The 15810-nt window shown below is 35.0% G+C and overlaps 1 protein-coding gene across 2 annotated transcripts in view; it reads left to right on the top strand.

The window, feature by feature from the left end:
• LOC107079478 (gamma-aminobutyric acid type A receptor subunit gamma3) overlaps positions 1–15810 on the top strand; it is a 195326-nt gene that overhangs the window by 168996 nt on the left and 10520 nt on the right. For both annotated transcript variants that reach the window (XM_015364032.2, XM_015364033.2), the window contains exons 7-8: positions 8620–8772; positions 15186–15382. In XM_015364032.2, the coding sequence (XP_015219518.2) occupies positions 8620–8772; positions 15186–15382 (350 nt within the window). The remainder of the gene's footprint in view (positions 1–8619; positions 8773–15185; positions 15383–15810) is intronic.

Raw genomic sequence — 15810 nt, 5'->3', positions numbered from 1 at the left:
GCAGCTGCTGAAAGGGAACATGCAATACAGAAGCATTTGCATGTCGTGAAACAAAGGTCTGAGACAGTCCCTGAGAAATAACAACAGTCGCCCATAGATGTGGGAAAGGCCAAGCAAAAGATGACTGCCTTCATTGAGCTCCTGTCCAGGGTGTCTAGCAGAGGTGGATTATTTCTTTAAAGAAATAATATCAATAACAAGGCCCACAGTCCATCCTCTTCCAAATAACTCTCAGACAGAAAAAGAAAAAAGAACAAATGACAACATGGAGAGAAAAGAAGAAGTATGTTACATTATCTCTTTAGATACATACAGTACTGAAATCATGACTTCTAAAGCTACAGTATATGTTGCTGATTGTGTTTGTTTCTTGAAACAAGAGATTAGGTAGCTGTTTCAGAATCCTGATTTTACTCAAACAGTATTCTTCTTTGTGTTTACTGTACATTGTGTTCTAGCTCTTTGTCTTTCTCCTTTTTAGCTCCCTTCTTTCAAAACTTAGATGAGGTTATACATTGGCGTTGCTATGGAGGTGTAGCAATGTTATTTGTAGATGTCTTCTAGCCATTGGCTATCAATTATACCTGTGTTATTTATCTGCAGGAGATTACTAAAAGGGAAATCTTTTTCCTTGCCTTAGGCTTAGTGTGTTTCAGCATCAGAAATACAGATTTTAATCATTAAATATTTTACTGAAAATGGTGTTTTCTCAAATAATGTCAATGTGTCTCCATAGCATTTCTATTGACCCAAGATCTTGTCTGACACATACACATTTCCTTTTCGCTGATAAAGAATACACATCACTTTACACAATGTGTACTTCTGGAAGTTATACTGTACCTTTTACTTCATGTTTAATTGACTTGATCCAAAAACTTCTCACTAAACCTGAATGTTTTGCTCTCTTTGAGTCCTTATATAAAATAGAAAAGGTTTTAGTATACAAAACAGTTAAAGAAAACATCTTTAAGAAAATAAAACCTTCTGATGTATATTATGCAATTCCCTATACTATACCCTATATTATGCTATTCCCACATTCTTCTTCAGGGATCCCAAAGAGGCACGAATCAACCAGTGACCCACAGCAGTTATTATTCATTGTTATTTTATATTATTCGTTTTAATTCAGTCAAAGCCACATTTGACAGAAAATGTGGCTTGTTTAATTTGTGCCGTATAAAACATTTAAGTCCTGTTAAACATTATTTATATCTTTTGCATTATGTTGTAGAGACCCAAACCATAGCCATCAATTTTGTGGCAACGTTCTGAAAAGGGAAGCCAAAGAAAATTAAAATAATTCCTCATCTCAAAACAATTGGGGAGTGCTCAAAATCTCATTGATTCCATGGAGCTGGTGCCTTATGAGTCAATAAATTACTCTTTTGTTAATTTCTAAATGCCTCATTGCACTGTCAGCCTCAAAGCTTAAAATAGTATTAAAACAGCAATGTTAAAGATAAATATCTTCAGTATGTCCAAGGTGAAGTACAGAACTTTCTGAATTCTTTATTTTGTGATGCCGCATGGAAAGGCTCCCACTTAGGACCTTTGATCGAGGCAGGTTCACGCCATTCACCCACCCACTGACTGCCAGGCAACGTTTTCACTCTAATATGAGCTGCTTTCTCTTATTCTCCAAGAGTGCTGTTCTCCAAGAATAGTGTTGTATTTGCTCCCCTTCTGGGGTAATATGCTAGATTCGAGCTGTCGCTCGCAGGCCCAAAGATCTCTTGCATGTCTGCCCTTGGGGTCAGAACATAAATCATTCACATGCCTCGGCACTAGCTTTTATGTCTGGGGTCATGCTGGAGATTGGCAAGCAGGATCTCTAGGCCTTTCACTCATGGTCTCCCAGGCTCAGCCACCCTTACACCAGTTCCTATCTGTCACGTGCCAAGCTTAAAACTGATTTCACCACTAGAGGTCTCAGGGCATCGGGTTATGGACAGCAGTCTTGCATACCGGTGGTCTGGTGGTCATAGGTAGCAGCAGTGGAAACCTCAGTACCAGTACACACCACATTCAGACAGTCTGCCTTTTGACATAGTGTCGGTGTATAGCCACCACCGCCTTGGCCTTGAGCCACCAAGCTGCATTAACTAGCAGCTGCCTGTGTTCCTGGTGCCACCAGTTTGCAATATTGAACCAAAATCACAAACATTCTGCTCTGCACACATACTGTAACTAACACGGAGAAGCACCATACTTCTCACACACTATCAGAGCCCATAGCATCTAGTCCAAGCCTTCCATCACCTTGTACACCCTCTAGAGTGAGAATCTTTCTGGCAGCACTCCGCAGAGATCAGTATTTGAGATGGGAGAAAATATCCGTGGGTCAAGTACTGTATATCTCAATCGCTCCACAAAGGGGGCTGTTATGAAACTGAAAAAAATAACATCTGAAATCCCGCATGGGTTTTGCAACAAAGCAACTAAGTGATACTGCAAGAATGTAGAAAAAATGTTTTTTAGTCAGACAAGACAGAAATGAAATGTTTTTGGCCTAAATTCAAGAACTACAGTACATCTGACAAAACTCTATATGGAGCATCAGTCAGTCAACGCCATCCCTACTATTAAGCATGGAAGTGGCAGCATTAGGTTAAAGTCATGCTTCTCATCAGCATGGAGAGCTGGTACTTGTCAAGACTAATGAGAAAATACAGCAACATACTGGCGAATGTTATAGAAAAATCTGACTCAGACTTTGGAAGAGAACCTTGTCCAAACCTTGGATGAAATTTCACCTTTCAGTAGAACAATGACCCAAAGAACTAGGCCACGGCTGCACTGGAGTGACATATCAATAAGACAGTGAATTCCCAAGAGTGGGACAGTCCTGACCCAGTTCCTTTTGAAAAGCAATGGAAACCTGACAACCACTGTTCGTAAGTGATCTTCAAGCAACTGGAGAGAGTCTGAGCAAAGAAGAATGGGCAAATATTGGACCAAGCAGAGACTTACCCAAAAGGGCTTGTGTCTTGTAATTGCTGTCAAAGTTGCTTGAATCAAATACAGAATTCACAGATCTGAATATTAATGCAAGAAATATATTCTAGTTGTTTCTCATGTGTACTGTAAATTATCTACCCTTGGAAGTCCTCGATTTAAGGATGTGGGTTCTGAATAACATATTAAGTTTAAGAAATAGGAAGGGCCTAAATACTTTTGGAATGCACTGTTACATTTATGGCATTTTGTAATTACTGTATTTAGATCAATGAAGTGAAAAACAAACCTAATCTGGGACAGCCAGTAAATGTTTAAAAGTCACAAAGCAATTGCTTTAAAAATAATACATAAAAAAGTGCCTACAACTACTGACATTTAAGTCATCAATAAATAGCGTTTCAAGCTGGAAAAAAAGGTCAGCTTGAATTTCACGCTACATTCTTTTTATATTTTCAAATTATTCAGTAGGGGGTGATAAAATGGTTGCTAAATAAAAAAAATCCTGTCCTCAAACTGTTAATAATGTTTTTAGGTACAAAGAATTGCATTATAATTTATTAATTCATTTTTACCTCTAAAGGCAAAAGCCTTGTTGACCATCTCAGCAAGGATACAGCAGTGATCAAGTGACTGTAATTTAATAATAATCTAGAATTACTTCTGGATTTACATAATTGCATAGGTCACTTTGGAGCATTGTTTTATCCCAAATATACTAACAGTAATTGATTACAAAATATTTAAAACATGCTATAAATCATATTTAAATCAAACATTTTGAAATCTACTTCATTTGGGAATTAAACCCTAAATAAGAAACACTGATACATTAGTAATAATGTTAAAGATGTGCTGAATGAAAAAATAATGTATATGTTATATCCATTATGGGTGGCACTCGTGTTGCATTGCAGCACTGGGGCCCTTTGTTCAATTCCTTAGGTGCTACAGTATCAGCATGGAGTTCTCATGTTCACGTGGGTTTCCTCCTAGAGCTCCAGGTTCCTCCCACAGTCCAAAGATACGGTACATTGGTAGGTTAGTTGGCTTCTGAGAAAATCGGCCCTGATGTGTGTGTCTGTGTGTGCCCTGCAGTTGTGTCCATCACGGTTCCGCTCGGGTTCGTGCCCTCCGCCACCGCCACAGTGGACTGGCACTTCCAGGATGTATGCTGCCTTGCTCCCATTGCTTGCCAGGATACCCTGCAGCTCCTGCACAACCCTGAATTAGATGAAGGGTTTAGATAATAGATGAATGGATGCTCATTATGACATGTGGAAGGTGAGAGTTGAGAGGAGGCAACGCCACCCATCTTTCTCACCTGTCTTTTAGTATCGTAGTGGTACTGTACATTAAACCCGTCAAGGCCTCTTCAATGTCCTCAATGACGAACTGTCAGAAAAATAACTTAAGTCTTAGCATTTTAATAATCCAATGGCCCTTTGAGTTTCAAGTTATTTGGATTATTTCAAGTTGTGCCCTCTGGGTCTGGCCTCTGTGTTGCGTTTAAAGCAAAGGAGTGGGTGGACAGAGTTTTTTCTGGAGTGTTGAACCTCAGCACTCCCTATAGTCTTCTTTGTTTCAGGCTAGAAATTAGTTCTTTTAATCCATCAGTCTATGACATACACTCCATTTCATACCTAGTATCATTTTGATTGTCCCTCTAAGGACACCTAACAGTGTTGCAATATCTTTCCATTTGTTGATCAAAAATGAGCACAATATTCTGGATAAGGTCACACTGGCTAGGGCACTATAGAATTTAGCACCGCTCCAAAACTGAAATCATTCTCTCCCCAGGCTGCTGGGATACATTATATTATGTATCAGCAAAACCATCTAGATTGTAATGTTTTGTTTCAACTAGTTGGCTTAATTTTATTTAAATTTGAAGTGCTATTTCAGTGCTATAAGCTGAAGTGGTCTTATATTAATATTTTTTTAGCTTAGAGTCAGGGGAAAATGGCAACTTCAAATCATCATTGACATTTAATTTTATTAATATTTTATTAAAAAAATATTAAAAGTTTGCCTGCTGTCTGATTATTCATCCTTTAAGATCAAGCTCATCATTTTGCTTTGAAAGAAATATATCTGCATAAAAGTAGGGCACAAATATAATGCACCCTGTAACTAATATCACATGGAGAAGAAAAAAAATCTACCTACTGTTTAGTACTTGGACAGGTAGAGATGGTACTATTTTTTGCTGCTGATTAAAGAAAATGACAGCTCTTACTCTAAACGAAAAGCAGATAAAAGGTTGATATGATGTAATGACACGGTTCAAGTTCTTTGTTATTGTGATCTTTAACTGTAAAATTCCTGATACCTCATCAAAACCATTCTCTTGCTCATCTTTTGTTATCTGATAAGATCACCTGCCAGTCATCTGATGCCTGGGGCTGTGCCGTCAGAGAAGTCCAAATAATTGATGGGTGCTGGTTTACACCTAAAACATTTGCAAAAATAATTGATCAAGCTAAAGTCCTTTGCTTTTCTTAAAACCGAGTAACAAATCCAACACAAATGATCTGATGTATCAGTCAAATTGCAGAAGGATTTTTTAACGAGTAAAAGTTTTTATCCTAGGTATCATTTTGTTGTTTACTTAATACTTAACATTTTCATAAAACGTTAAGACATTAGAGGATAAAGTATGCTGGAGAACATGACAGCAAAGTATTAGGCATTCATCAAGCCAAGATATTATTGATCTATAAAAAGGAAGCAAGGCATCCAAATTTGTAATGTAGATTTTGTGAAACAAAACATCAGATGATGTTATCTAAAAATTATTTTTATTTTAATGACAGAAAATTGAAATAGAAATAGAATTTCCCATTATTGCAGTTAATGATTAATCTGATTAATTAATGTTTTAATATGTTTAATGATCATGATCACAGTTCCAAGAGCAGTTACATTTTCTGAAACAAATATTTTTCTATCCTTACCCAATGTCATCAGCTTGGTTTATACTTTTTCTTTCCCCAGTATATGCCCATACTGTAAATCTGATAACTGAAAGAAACATACAGTACTTACTTAAAACTTAAAACATACTGTACTTTTCTGTTTTTCACATCTGTTTTGTAAATACTGTTAACATTGAATTAATTAATCTACTGTACACTTCTTTTTATGTCCTCCGAATCAATCAGATTATAAATAGATTTTTACATGAATTACTCATAAAAATGTGGTCTGATCTTCAACTAAGTCACAGTAATAGACAAACATGCATTCAATATTGACAAGAAGAAGTACAATTGTTGTGTGTTTTTAGTTTAAGCAGATTGTGTTTGTCTATTATTGTGACTTAGTTGAAGATCAGACCACATTTTTATGAGTAATTCATGCAGAAAGCCAGGTAATTCCAAAGGGTTCACAAGCTTTTTCTTGCAACTGTATAAATAGGATTGTACAAACTTGAATGAAGAAACTGTATTCATTGCAGAAAAGTGGAATATGTCGCAAACAAGGTTTACTTTCGAAATTTGTGATCCATCACTTCTGCTGAAATGGAATTGAAGTAACAAAAAGCCTTATGTTTGACATGCTAAGAGCATTTAACTTGTTTTATTAACGGCTATATAGTTGTTTTCTTTGCGTTACAGAAAATATGTGCTATACTGCAGGTCACAGACTGTAGTAACTTTGTAATTTAATGTTCCTTCGTGCCTTTATACTCCTGTAAATTGACACCTTTCATTGTACTTTTTAGCTGGAAAGAAACCACTCAAATCGATGGGATAAAAGTGGAATATTAGTCTTATATTTCTGCCTATTGATTATAGATTTATTGGGCATTTGGCTGTAGGGTGTTAACCCTTTCGTGTACAGGTCTGAGGTCTTACATACTGTATGTAACTTTAATCTTTTTGACATTTTAAATGTGCTTTCTTCTTTTATAAATAATAATCATATGTATTTTAACTAAATTATAATGTATATCTACATCCAGTGCAAAAATAGTGGTGCCACTGCTAATATTATTTGAATATTACGTACAATAACCACAGCCAATAAAACAAGTACTATTTCTTGATACCAGTATTACCAACATTTTGCTTACAATACTTAATTTCACATACTCACTTAATCCTAAAAAAGGATCTATGGTTTCTTTAAAAAATACAAAATATTGTACTGTCTGGACTGGCAAACAAGTAAATATGGGGTTCTTCCCTGGGCTCTCAAAGGCATTAAAGTCACCTCTGCCATCAGCAGTCTTCACATCTATCCAGATATTTTTAAGATTTCATCTGCTGGGGTACTCCACTAACAGAATCTCCCCAATTTTACCATTCACTTCTTACTCTCAGTTTTCATCTACTAACCAATTCTAAATCCATACACACACAGTCCCCCAATTAATCTTCAATTAAAAAACAACAACATATTTTCTTGGGCAAAGTATTGAAAGCCTTTATTAAAATCTAATTCCATATTGCGTGTTCTGTATGTGTCAATTACTGTTGCTGCACGATCAAAGAGCTGTAACAAGTCACTTAATCAGATTTTACCATTTCTAAAATAGTGTCAGCTATCCCCTAAGACCATATTTCTATTTAGGTGGACACCTAGTTTAATAATAATAAGTGTTTCTATTACCATTCATGCAATTGGAATAAATCAATTTATAATTACTTGCTTTAGTTCTGTAACTCTTTCCATGCACAGACACTCAATTAACAATTCTCTCGGTCACTATCCCTCTCTTGAATCACTGATTGAAGAGTTGCATTAACAACTAAGAAAGAACATCTCTGCGTTGTTGCTTAGAAATAACATCTCTTATTTGTTCTTTAGCTACAACTGGTAAGATTCCATTTAACCTTGCAGTGATCTGCATATTGCCCCATCCTTACAAAGCCCACTTTCTAAAAACTGTAAGAACTTTGATAAGCTGTTCAATGGTTTCTCTGTCCCCTTTAAAAACACTCTTCAATCAACTATGACAGATATACAGTATAAAGGCAATATTGAAAACATACAACAGAAAAAATCAAATTAATGACCTTTAGCAATAGATTTATTTTTCCAATTTGAATATTAATTTTCTGTAATTCTTTTTAACAGGATTATACCCTGGGCAACCTGTATTTTCCATAAAAGAGTGTGAAACTTTTTTTGGCTGTGAATTAACAACAATTTGTAGTGAAAAATATGTTGATATTTGCAAATAAAACAGTGATTTACTATTATTTGTTTACTGGATGATGGATCTGAAGAAAATACAATTCACTACAATGAGCTTCCTTCATGTATTTCAACAACAAGAAATCAGGTTGCCTGAGCATATTCTTAAGCTTTTAACTTTGGGTAGAAGACCTCAGAAGGTCTTGCCACTGTTTTAGATAGAATTAGTTGTTTTTTTTCTCTGAGAACCAAGTAATAATAACATGCTTCAAAGCAAACCATGGATGATGAAATGCCATTGGGCCACAACATTTTCCATGAAAAACTACAGAAATGTTATACTTATTTGGAAGATAGAGAATTTATCATTGCAGTCTTAATTTTAAGTAAAAGGTCAAAACACTATTGAAGGTGTAAATCTCTAAAATCAATGGTGATGTCTGCTCATTTAAGTGCAGCAATGCTTGCAGAACATGATTGTTCTAACGTGGTTTTCCATATGTCTTTTAGGCGATTATGTGGTAATGACAGTGTACTTTGATTTGAGCAGAAGAATGGGATACTTCACAATTCAAACGTACATCCCCTGCATACTCACGGTTGTCTTGTCATGGGTCTCATTTTGGATTAAGAAAGACGCCACCCCAGCCAGAACAGCACTTGGTAAGCTAACAAAACCATTTCCGCTCTGCTTGAAATCATGGAATGCAGCTTGAGATTGCATTGTGGTAATCTGAGTAATTTAATACTTCAGCAGAACAGGAGTGGATCAAAATCATTAGATTATACAAGTTGAATTTCAATATGTCAAGTTAAAGCTACACTCTATGCAATTCTATTATTTTTGTTAATTTATTTTTACTGGAAAAAAATAACCATTCCCCCCACAAAGTCTGTAAGAACATACTAATCATATTAAGCCCAAAATAGCAAAACAACATTATTATTTTATCACCTTAGCCCTGTTACAGCTAATGTTTTTATGGTTAATTGATGGCATTCTATGAACCCCTCAACTGAAATCTTCCTCAATTTCAGGTCACAAAACAACCCTTAGCACAAGAGAAGATTTTTCTTGTATTTTAACTTTGAACTGAACACAGGGTGTTTTTTTTCTTGCTTGTAATAAGAAAGGGTAGATTAGTCTTGAGATCACATTTTAGATTATAAGTTTACCATAAGGGTACAAAGGCGGTATCCCAGTTGGAACTTCCCCGCTTCAACTATAAAAAAAACGCATTCAGCAATCGCAGATCCCCTGCCAATAAGGACTCGGAAAGTTATCACTTGTAATATCTCTTGAGAGATGCATTGTCTCCAATTCTAATGCATTTTATTATAAAAGCTGACTTAATCTTTATTCCCACTTACAGTAGCTGCTGTTCCCTTTGTCAGTCAGCAAGTCCGATGTGCCTCTGTGCCTATTAATGCTGTTAGGTTGTGTGACTTTTTACATTTTCATTTACTTTTCAAATTTCTTTCTCCTTTTTTCCTTTGTTACATGCTTTCCATTTGTTAATGTGCAGTTCTGTGGAACATTTTGGTTAAGGTAACTCTGTTAATTTAACAATCTCATTCAGTGAATTATTATTTTTTTATTCTTTCATGTTATATCTCCCTATACCTCATCATCATAATGTGCACATCAGTTGAAATGCTTTGGATCAAGTGACTACATGAAGTGTATAGCCATGTCTGTGTACTTTAAATGTAAATATAACAATCATTGGTTTTAATTTTTACAGATTAGACATTCTCGAAAATACATTTGTATTAAACTTTTCTCCTAGAGTATGATTAATAGGCCTATGTAGTCAGTAGGTTTCAGCTTCACTCCTTGCTTTTATCAGGATAGATCAGTGTCATCTGTCTTCCATATGTACAGTCTATTGTAGAACTTACTGTAAATACAGTTAAGTATTTTTGGGGTAGCTATAAAGTTTGCATTTACATTTTAATAGTATTGTTTTGGGTGGAATGGTGGTGTAGTGGTTCACTTTAGTGCCTTCCAGCTCTTGGGCACTGGGTTCAGTTCTGGATCTGTGCTGCTGTCTGCATGGAGCTCATATGTTCAGTACATACTGTATGTTTGTGTGGGTTTCCTTCATGCACTAGACTACATTTTAAGGTACTTGTGATTTATATGTTATATTTTGTGCTTTTCCAGCCTGTGGTTTTAATTGATAGGAAACATGATACAGTACCTACTATTCTATGAACAATGTTTTATTTAAATACACTTTTTTCAGTTCAAGATACAGTATACTTAGAATATTTCATAGTAATCTTTTTAAATAGACTTCAACTCAGACTCCAAATTTACAGGAGGATTTAGAGGTTCTAATAAAAATAGGAATTATACAAAGAAATGCATGAAAATATTGTTAAAAATGATATTTTTAAAACATTGTTATAAAATTATAGGTTTGAATATTTTCACTAATGTTTCTGTCTGTTTGACATTTCCTTAATGTTTTTAAATGTGATATAATGTTAAAAGAAAAAGCCATTTCAGAAAACAGTAATTGATGGAGTTAATTTAGTCCGAGATTCTTATTAAATCAATCTATGTAGGAAAACTGCACCCAGGATTGTATTGTTGTTTTTATTACATGAAGAACACATTAATCAAATGTCTGCTCAGAAACACCTATATCCATAATAATTTACCATTCATAAAAGATAAAGACATTCAGAGAACTACTCCAAAAATATTTATTAAATAAAAAACAATTATTCACTCCCTTTAAAATATCAGTACTGTATATGATTCAGTCACTATAAGTTAAATGCAATGTTGCTTTTTGTACTTTAAGACAGTAAAAGACAATTCATATTGAGGAAAAAAATAAATAATAGTAAAACCTGAGGAAGGATCCACAGCCAAAATGTTGTGTCTCTTTTCTTTTCAGCATGGAATAAACCTTTACATGTTATTGTTATACTAATTAGAAAAACCCCAAACAATTATTCTTATTTCAGTAAAATGCAAAATCGAATATTAATACCAATCTAAATGCTTAATACTGGTTTCATAGGAGTGAGGGCAATTCAGCTTTTTTAGTGGATACAAAATAATTATTCCATCGGGTTCTTTTGGTTTAGTTGTTCGATTCTAGTTTCACTGCAAAAACCATCTCAATAAGGGTAATGACCACTGCAATAAATGATAATAAATATAAAATTGCATGTTGGATGTATTACTTTGTTGTACATCTCTTGCCCCCATCTTTGAAAACGAAGTGATTCTACAGATCTTTGAAATCTAAGTATGTCAATAATTCACTCACAATCTAAAGAAAGGCATGATTTGTGTTGTGTTGCTTCTACAGTGCAAAATCCAATAAATGATAATCATTTAATACAGTTTGAACTTGAATATGAAAAAAGATGATACAATTCAACACAATCCTACTAAAAGAAAGAAGATTGCTTGATTAAAAGATGCACAGAGTCCTGAAATCATTACACCTTTAACACAAGTAGATATTCACTTTACACTGCACAGTAGGCACTGTAACTGATCAATAGGGTCAAAAAAGAACAAAGATAAGTGACTGGTTGACTAGATAATACCTTAAATGTCAGTGACTGCAGCAGAGCAGGCTGAAAACTAGGCATAGCACTGACATCCCTCTGACTGGGAGGTCTAGAGCTGTGACAGGATCATTGAGTTACTTCAGAGGAAATCACCATACTGAAGAAACCCCTGTTCATTTCCAAAAATAGCAACACAACCATGACACTGAGGGAAGGATCTTTACTGTTTTTTTTTTAATATCTAAGATCATTAATGACATAATGAGGCATAGTAAAAACAGCAGAATACTCCTTTTAAAAAAGCTACCCAAAAGATTAATTAAAGCAGTATTTACTTTCTCTTATATGCATTAAATAAGTCCTAGGGTAATGAAGTCGGGATAGAGTCAAGAAATTTCCATTTGAGTTTAGCCTTCGCATAAGGGAAGAATATCCCTTTTCACTGAAAACAGTGCCACATGTTATTTGACGTTCATTAGGTTCAAATAATGTTTTGAATATTTTTAGCATACTTTTATTCTTCCAAAATTATTAAAATACCAAAAAATGATTAAAATAATCATTTCGCATAAATAATGCATAAAGCCCCTTAGTAGTGTTCCACTCCACATTTACTGTATACCTAAAGACCCCTGAAATAGAGTCATACACCTATACTGAAGTTCCTGTGCAACAAAGCTTTGACTTTGTCAGTAAGCAGGAGCTTTCCATGCCTGCGCCATCCCCACACTGGCACTAAGAATTAAAGTCATATAAAGCTCAGACCAAATAATAAAGAGCCAGGTCAGAATCCAGAGATTCTGGGAGAGGAACTTTGCCCGAGACACAATTTAAAATGTGTTGCTGAAAAGTTTGTGGTCTGGGCTGCCATCTCTCCTGTCACAAGCTGTATCTTCTGCAGATAAGCTGCTTTAGCCAGGAGACTCAAACTCTTATAGTGCCATTGTTCGAAGAGAAAGCAGGGAACAAGCCCAGTTTCTTGTACCCCCCTGCTGTCATACACAATTTAAAAAATGATCAATTTAAGAGGAAAGAAAAAAGCAAAAAAAAAAATGAAGAAAGGGAATTAGTGGCAGGAGCGTCAGTGTCGGGCTATCTTACAGCAGCATTAGTCAGGTCATCAATGATTCTTGTATCTTGTATCACCTGGAAGAGTTAATTTCTTACGCCTCTGCTCCAGCCTGTTATGTCTTACCATTACTTCTGATGTTTAGATTCAGGTATAAGAGAATACACTCACTAAAATGTCACCAGTGTCATGCGCCTACAATAATTATCGTTGTTTTCCCACACAAGTGCTAACCACATGAAACATTTCTTAGATTTAAAAATCTCCAAAGGGCTACAAACCACAATGGATAGAGGTAAATCTGAGGCCATTTAAACTCAAAAGCATGTATATCCCAGTGCAGGAAGAAAAACCCAAAATAATCCATTCGACTAAAACTGTTTTACGCCAGAAAATGCACCCCAAGGATATTCATATTTTGTGAAGGAATTATTAATAGGGCATTATACACATTTCATCATCTGAAACCAAATGTGATTTTCAGTTGTATGATTGACAATTGATGCATTTAATATCACCAATATTTGTGACCACCGGACATATTTCTGTGAGAATTTAAAAGGAAATCACCATTAGTTAGTAAACTCTCTCAACAGTTATTTTTTTCCTAAAAAAAAAAAGGGTTTTGGTTAACAGGTACTGTATATAACTAATCTTGAAGTAGTTCAGGTGGGCAGCTGCGTCAGCATTTGTAGGCTGCAAAGGAACAAGTAATAGGTATATTCCATGCTGAAAAGAGAAGAAAAAAAACACAACGTTTCAGCCGTGGAGCCTTCTTCAGGGAACATTGTGTTTTCTCTCTTTGTTTCAGCATGGAATAAACCTATTACTTGTTCCTTTGCAGCCTATCCATGCTGACGCAGCTATCCACCCGAACTAGATGTATATACTGTATACTATAATGGTAAACAAGACGATTGTATCAAAATGCAGGTGATTTGTGATGTATTATATAATGTCAAGCATACAGCTTATACTGTATGCTAAATTGCTTAATTCCTGCTATGATTCTAATATTTTGCCAAACGTTGCTGTATTCAATCAATTTCTTATCACTTATATCACTTATTTTGAATCACTTATATCTTATCTATCTCTTTCAGGGACTGAATATTGCAAATGGTATATTTGTATAACACAAATGTGTGGTTGTATAGCCAAAATATTCTTTGTGCAGCATGGAACTATCTTGTATTAGGATGCTTAAAAAGCAGTAAAAATATCTTATTCTACACTTCATATAATGAAAGAAATCTAATCTTTTCATTTAATTAGTAGCCTTGAGCAATGAGAACTACAGTGGTAAAATGATATTAAATTTGATATGTTCACTGTATTAACCTATTTGTATATATCTATATTCTTATCTCCCAATGTTTCAAATGCACATAAAATGTTAATATAATTATTATTCCGTTGCTCCTTTTAATAATGTTGAGGTTATCCCAGTGGATCAAGTGAGCTGAGTGCAAGAGAAAAATTAGTTCAATTTGATCAGAGAAATTTGCAGAACTCTGCTCCCTGAGTAAAAGATTACTTACATAAACAAAGGCTTGATGTAGTACTTTCATTCTGTAAACGTGTCCTGAAATGTTCTTGATGACTACTGCGTTCGTTATTGAACAGTATTATTAGTATTATTGAACTGTGTGAATGAACAGAATTGGATTGAATATCCTGTGCTGCTCTGCCTACTGTATCACTGCTGGGATTTGGGTCTGGTCACTCATAGGCTCCAAGCATGCACATTGCTACTCCCTAGACAATAGGTGACTTCGCCACGCTAAAAAACCTTTAACCAAAATGAGTAGAGTAGTTCCTTTAATGCAGTTCATATAACTTTTGTTTCTCCCACTTTAATAACAAATGTAATATAAATAGTTTTAATAATCATCAGTATCTCCCTAGTATATTAAAAGCCAAAACCAACTTGACAACTGAGGGAGTAAGATGTAAGAGAAGGAAGAACTACATTAGTAGCTATTGTCTCGATGCTTCTTTAGACTCCTCTGGACAACAGTGCTTTTATGAATGGCATTTAATTTTTAAAGCATCTCTCAATGTTCATAACATCATAATGTTTGGGCTGTGGAGGAAGGGTATTCTCTGTTGCATCATTTTCATTTCATTTCAGCAGTTTATCATTTTTATTGCTTATGAAATACCAAAGGATATTAATGTGTTCCCAATAAAAAAAGCATCAGGGAGAGGGGCAAAAAGCACTTCCTATGCTGCTATAAAGAAACAAAGAACGGAATGTTCTTTTTGAGAACAGATGACAGAAAAAGTCATGCAAAAAATGTTCTACTGCGTATCAGGGATATAAGACACTAGCGGAAAACTGCAAAATTCTTAATGACCCAATATGGTCATCTTAAATAGATACTGTAGGTACCTGGTAAATATAAACATGAGTAATTGACATGATGAAGCAACAAGTGAAGAAAATCTCCTGTTTCTTTTGCAGGCATAACAACAGTGCTGACTATGACAACGTTGAGTACAATTGCAAGAAATTCCTTGCCTAGGGTTTCCTATGTGACTGCAATGGACCTCTTTGTGACAGTTTGCTTCTTGTTTGTGTTTGCTGCATTGATGGAATACGCAACCCTCAATTACTACTCCAGCGTGAGAAAGCCAAGCTGCACAAAGAAGAAAAAATCGGTGAGATGTTAGCTGGAAAATCAGAATATGTTGTAGGTTATGTGCACTAAACCAAGGGAAAAAGGAGATATACTGTATCACTTTAGTCTTTCTTCTTTCTTGCTAACTAGCTTAACAGTAATTAAAACAACAATATGAATAGTTGTTTGTTTTTGTTTCTTCTTTGCCAGCAAATGTTCATTTATGTTTTTTTCTGAATCAGTGATTAGAGTGGGAGATAAAGAAATCTATTTTTATAGTATTTATTTTTATATAGAGTATTTTACATATACTTTTTATTGTGCACCTGCTGATTACATTTACCTGTCCATGTCCATCTGTTTTAGTAAATTGTTCTGAAAATCAAACAGTGCAAGAAAAGATAACTGTTCAGGGGGTCTTACAGTGCTTTACAAAGGTATTCAGTCTTTTCCAATGATGTTTAATTA

Source organism: Lepisosteus oculatus, chromosome 15 (assembly GCF_040954835.1).
Source record: "Lepisosteus oculatus isolate fLepOcu1 chromosome 15, fLepOcu1.hap2, whole genome shotgun sequence".
In the NCBI taxonomy this organism is placed as follows: Eukaryota; Metazoa; Chordata; class Actinopteri; order Semionotiformes; family Lepisosteidae; genus Lepisosteus; species Lepisosteus oculatus.
This window is presented reverse-complemented; position numbering and strand designations above follow the sequence as displayed.